Raw genomic sequence first — 6318 nt, forward strand, 5'->3', positions numbered from 1 at the left:
CTGCCGGACAGATTTTACGAAAATGGGCATAACTTCTTCGTCCGAACTCCGAATGAGGTGAAACGAAGTGAGTTAGGTAGCTAACTCAAAGGGCTTTCCATGGATATGTTATGGGCCACCCAAATATTTGTGTGCTAGGAGATATGACCATCCAAAGTAGACCCTCGAAAAAGGCTTCACTTGGAAATTTCGGATTTTGATACGGTTGCTCTAAAATTTGGGTTAGACCCATTTCCCACTCAATTTGACCCCCTAAACAAGAATATGAAGTCGGATTTTTGAAAAATGAAACGGATTTTTTTTATATAGCTAAACAAGTTTCCGGTAACTTCCGAAGCACATTTTTAAGAACTTTTTGGGTCATTTCAATGGGCCAAGTAGTTTAGGGTATTAAATAAATTATGGACTTAGCCTATTAGTCACAAACTAAATAAATTATCTAAAAATTACCCATCAATTTAATAACCTCATTTATCAAATGGTTGAAAATTCCCAAATCAACTTCACCGATGGATTAAAAATGACTTAACAACTATCGGGAGGAGTGAAATAATAATTTTATGAAAATTCTCAAAAATAACCTTCTGGGTCATTATATTATCCACCACTAAAAATCTGTTCGTCCCTGAACATAAAGAAAAATGAAGGAAACCGACATTCCTAGAAGCTCGAGGTATAATTTCCAGAGTTAAAGTTTATCTCTCTGTTGCTCCCCAATATACACACAAGTATACCTGGTTGTGCAAATCATATAGATTCTTTAAGAAACGAGTTATCACTCCCAAGGGACTTATGATCAATTTATATTCACTTAATTCTACAACTAAAAATTAACACTAGAATCGATAAAGCAGTAAACAACTATATACAACAGAGACATATTACCCCACCCCACACTTTAGAAAGAAGCACTGTCCTCAGTGCACATTTAAAGCAAAGTATAGAGTTAGGAAAACTCCCTCCGGCATCTAGGTCTCGTCGTCACTGCGATCAAACACCATCAAGGCATTCGCCTCTTCATCCACATCATCATCCTCTTCATCATTCATAGCTTTGTCAGAAGTAGCCTCATCATCATTAAGAGGCTCTAAGAATGCGGGACCAGTCCTGCATAAGAAAGCTGCACTCTCGGTCAAGGGGTAGCGTTCCACCATGGTCTCAATCTCATTATCTGTAACCGGACGTCCATCTATCCGCAACTACAAATCTGTCATACCAAACATTTTTGCCATGAAACTGTCATCACGGGCTTGCCTCTCTTGGACAGACAAGACAGGTCCATGGGACGTGTCTAGTGCCTTTGTTCGAGTCACATCAACTAACTTACCCATCAGATCCGGGTGAAAAGCAATAGTCAGGTCCACAGCCTCTTCCTCAATACTTTGGGCTCTTAGAAAACGGGTTATCAAATCACCATAGCAAAACCTTCACCTTATATTGTTCCTAAATTTCATCATATTTTGTCTAAGAATTGCCCCTACATTAATGGGCATCCCCTTCATCAACATATAAACCAACACCACCTTATCCCTCGTTACCTCTGTCAAATGCTTCGCGGGAAGCAATACACTACACATAATTTTCAGCCACACCCTAGCAATCTGATTGAAATTAGCAAAATGGAGGCTATTATGCCTCCCAGTATCCTTGCTACGCTCCCACCTAGCTATGGACTCTACCCCACATAAAGTATGTCGGATATCCCTAAAAGAAGGTTTATCCTTTAATGTATTAAAGTCATCAGAATCACAATTTGGGGTCCCCAAATATTCATTTAGTAACGTAGCATTGAACTTCACATCCGTACCTCTAATAGGAATAATTTTATACTTAGTTTCAGTGAGCCAATTTGCATAAAACTCACGAACTAAAGACAAATTACAATCTCTCGGATGATCAAAAATAAATCTAAGCCCCAACTCAAGCATAGTTTGATAAATAACAGGAAATTGAGACTGCAACCTTACCTCATAGACGTACTCGTCGCCCATATACTTTGGTTCGTGCTGACACTCAAACCATTCCCAACCATACTGCTCCACCTCTTTTTTCCCAAATTTTTGGACTGGTTCCCGATTTCTGGACCCGGATGCTTCCCCCTTCCTACTCTTCTTAAAACCAACCACATTCTTTGCTTTTGGAGCCATTGTAACTTGTGAAAAAGAACCAAAAAAGGAAAAAAAGAAAAAAGTTGAAATTAGAGGGGGGGAGGGGTTTGGGTTTGGCATTGGGTGAGGGAAAAGAGGGAAAAGATGGAGAAAAAGTTGGGAGGAAGAGAGAAGTGGGGAAACATAGTGTTGGGGTTGTTGGTGTTGATGGGTTTATAGTGGGTGGTTGAGAAGAAGAAAGGTTGGTGGTGTTAATGGAGGTTTTGAAGATGAAAGGTGAGAAGAAAAAGAAGAGTTGGAGAGAATTTAGGGAGGTTGGGCGGTTTTTAGGAGAATGGGGTAAGAATTTGGGATTTGGAGGATTTTATGGGTAGTAGGTCAGGTTTGAACCGGGTTGAATCCCGGTTTTAAAAAAATTTCTGGACAATAGCGCGATGGAGGGGTGGCGCGCCAGCGTAGCGCCCTAACACAGTCGCTGAATCGTCATGCTAGGTGCGGCGCACCTGCCAGTACGCCTGGCTTCAGGTAATTGCTGAGTTTGGGGCCCGGTGGAGGGGTGACGCACCAGCGTAGCGCCCCAACACCATCCCTGAATCTTTATGCAAGTGCGCCTGGCTTTAGCCCCTTTTTGTTTCATTTTTCACTATTACATGCTAAGTTACAAATAAAGAAAAATTGTATTTAGCTAAAACTAAGAACTAAATGAACTTCCTAGATTCTATGAATTTAAACTATGCTAAAACAATAAAAATCAAAATTCAAAAAAGACTACTATCTATTACACATTGTTCATGGGTTGCCTCCCATGTAGCGCTTGATTTAACGTCGTGGCACGACACAACTTGGATCATTTATCATTTAGCTTAAGTTACAAATAAAGAAAAATTGTATTTAGCTAAAACTAAGAACTAAATGAACTTCCTAGATTCTATGAATTTAAACTATGCTAAAACAATAAAAATCAAAATTCAAAAAAGACTACTATCTATTACACATTGTTCATGGGTTGCCTCCCATGTATTTAACGTGGTGGCACGACACAACTTGGATCATTTATCATTTAGCTTAAGAGCCTCCAGATCACGTTCCGAATTCTCACCGAAATAGTGTTTCACCCTTTGCCCATTGACCAAGAACGTAAGGCCAGTCTTACCTTTAAGTTCAACAACCCCATGTTGTGTCATTCTGACCACTTCAAAAGGACCACTCCACTTCGACCTTAGTTTTTCGGGGAATAACCTTAGTCTAGAGTTAAAGAGTAGTACCTTATCTCCCGGATTGAAGGTACGAGGTACTATGTATTTGTCGTGCCACCTCTTTGTCTTTTCTTTGTATAGCTTGGCATTTTCATAAACGTGGAGCCTAAACTCCTAAGTTCATGCAATTGATTCACTCTCTTTTTACCGGTTAGCTCGGGGTCTAAGTTCAGCCTTTTAATTGCCTAATATGCTTGATGTTCTAATTCCACCGGAAGGTGACATGCTTTCCCAAATACTATGTCATAGGGAGAAGTCCCTATTGGTGTCTTATACGCAGTCCTATATGCCCACAATGCATCATCTAGTTTCTCAGACCAATTTTTCCTTTGCGCACACCGTTTTCTGCAAAATTTGCTTCACCTCTTTGTTCAAAACCTCCACTTCGCCACTCATTTGAGGATGGTAAGCTGTAGCAACCTTATGAAGAATACCATACTTAGCAAGAAGATTCTTAACAATATGGTTAATGAAATGCTTACCTCCATCACTTATAATTGCCCTTGGAGTGCCAAAGCGAGTAAAGATGTGCTTCTTGATGAACTTTATCACCACCCTTGAATCATTGGAAGGAAGAGTGACAACATCCACCCATTTACTAACATAATCCACAACCATAAGAATGTATTGGTTTCCACTAGATAGTGGGAAGGGACCAATGAAGTAGATACCCCACACATCAAAGATTTCCACCTCCAAAATGTTACTAAGCGACATCTGATGTCTTCTTGAAATAGAACCCAACCTTTGGTATTTATCACAACCCTTCACAAAAGCAATAGAATCTTTAAATAACGAGGGCCAAAAGAAACCATATTGTAGTACCTTATGAGTAGTGCGCTCTCCTCCATGGTGACCTCCATAACTTTCGAGCACTTTAATTTGTGAACCTCAAATTTCGGAATGCACCTTCTCACTACCCGGTCTACACCTTGCTTAAACAAGAATGGTTCATCCCAGATATAGAATTTGGCATCATGATTGAGATTTTTCTTTTGTTGGGTGGTTGCACCTTCTGGGTATCAAATTCACAATGTCTGCATACCAAGGCACTTGAGAGATATCTAATGCCATCAATTGTTCATCTGGAATTCTTCCCGAATTTGCTCACCCTCATTCACATGTGAAAAATCCTCCAACCTAGATAAGTGATCTGCTATTTGATTTTCAGTACCTTTCCTGTCTTTTGACCTCAAGGTCAAATTCTTGGGGAAGCAATATCCATTGAATGAGCCTTGGTTTAGCATCCTTCTTGTTAAATAGGTACCTAATAGCTGCATGGTCAGTAAAAACAATCACTTTAGTACCTATCAAATACGATCTGAACATGTCGAAGGCGAACACTAGAGCCAACATCTCCTTCTCAGTCATTGTGTAATTAGCTTGTGTAGAGTCAAGGGTCTTGCTTGCATAATAGATCGAGTGGAACACTTTATTCTTTCTTTGTCCCAACACTACACCCACTGCTACGTCGATTGCATCACACATGAGTTCAAATGGTAGTCCCAAATCAGGAGCAATTAAGATGGGAGCCTCAATTAAGTTCCTCTTTAACATCTCAACAGCTTTCAAGCACATCTCATCAAAGTCAAACTTCACCTCCTTCTCCAAGAGACTGCACATAGGTCTTGCAATCTTGGAAAAATCTTTGATGAATCGCCTGTAAAATCCTGCATGACGAAGAAAACTATGCACTCCTTTACAGTAATTGGAGGGGGCAATTTTTCAATAACTTCTACCTTGGCCTTATCAACCTCTAATCCAGACTTAGACAACTTGTGTCCTAGAACTATCCCCTCTTTAACCAAAAAATGACACTTTTCCCAGTTTAGAACTAAGTTAGTATCCTCACATCTGGCAAGTACTTTATTAAGATTTCGGAGACATACCTCAAAAGACTTCCCAAAGACGGAGAAATCATCCATGAATACCTCTACAAAGTCTTCCACCATATCATGAAAAATGGCCATCATACACCTTTGAAAAGTCACCGGTGCATTGCAAAGTCCGAATGGCATGCGTTTGAAAGCATAGGTAACATAAGGACAAGTGAAAGTGGTCTTTTCCTGATCCTCGTGGGCAATTAAGATCTGGTTGTAACCGGAATACCCATCTAAGAAGCAATAGTACTCTTGCTCTGCTAGTCGGTCAAGCATCTGATCAATGAAGGGAACGAGGTAGTGATCTTTCTAGGTAGCATCATTTAGTTTTCGGTAATCCATACAAATTCTCCACCTGGTCACTGTTCTAGTAGGAATCAACTCATTATTTTCGTTCCTTACCACTGTCATACCTCCCTTCTTGGGAACATATTGTACCGGACTTACCCACTTACTATCAGAGATTGGGTACACAATTCCAACATTTAGCCACTTTATGACTTCCTTTCTTACCACTTCTTTCATCACAGGATTCAGTCGACGTTGATGTTGTGCCTTAGGTTTGTGATCCTCTTCCATGTAAATTGTGTGCATGCATAATACCGGACTAATCCCATGAATATCAACCATCTGCCATCCAATTGCTTTCCTCCTCTGCTTTAAGATCCTCAATGCCGCATCAACCTGTAAATCAGACAATTCTGCAGAAAGTATAACATGCAGATTTTCATTAGTACCCAAATAAGCATACCTTAGGTGAGCTGGCAGGGTTTTTAGTTCAAACTTAGGGGCTTCTTCTATTGATTACTTTGGTGGGGGGCCCAACTCGCGGTCTAGTGACTCCACTTGAGTCCTACGATTGTCTACTAGTGCTAGATTTAAGCATGATTCAATCTCTTGAGCTTCAGTATCTCCCTCTATCTCATGACCCACTAACACTCTTTCTAAAGGATCTTCGAGCACAACTACTTGTGATTCTACTATGAGATCAACCACAGTAATAGCGAACAACTCTTCATAAATAAAAGGAAATTTTAAAGAGCGGTAAACATCAAATACCTCAACCTTATCAAG

At 40.1% G+C, this 6318-nt stretch overlaps 1 protein-coding gene across 1 annotated transcript; it reads right to left on the reverse strand.

The window, feature by feature from the left end:
* Nucleotides 1–3676: 3676 nt before the first annotated feature.
* On the reverse strand, nt 3677–4942 carry LOC125873740 (uncharacterized). The gene is made up of 2 exons (XM_049554606.1): nt 4539–4942; nt 3677–4109 (listed from the first exon to the last, which is right to left on the reverse strand). Exons 1-2 carry the CDS (start codon nt 4940–4942, stop codon nt 3677–3679), a joined length of 837 nt encoding a protein of 278 aa, XP_049410563.1.
* Between the last annotated feature and the right edge of the window lie 1376 nt (nt 4943–6318).

This window comes from Solanum stenotomum, chromosome 8, assembly GCF_019186545.1.
Source record: "Solanum stenotomum isolate F172 chromosome 8, ASM1918654v1, whole genome shotgun sequence".
Classification (NCBI taxonomy): domain Eukaryota; kingdom Viridiplantae; phylum Streptophyta; class Magnoliopsida; order Solanales; family Solanaceae; genus Solanum; species Solanum stenotomum.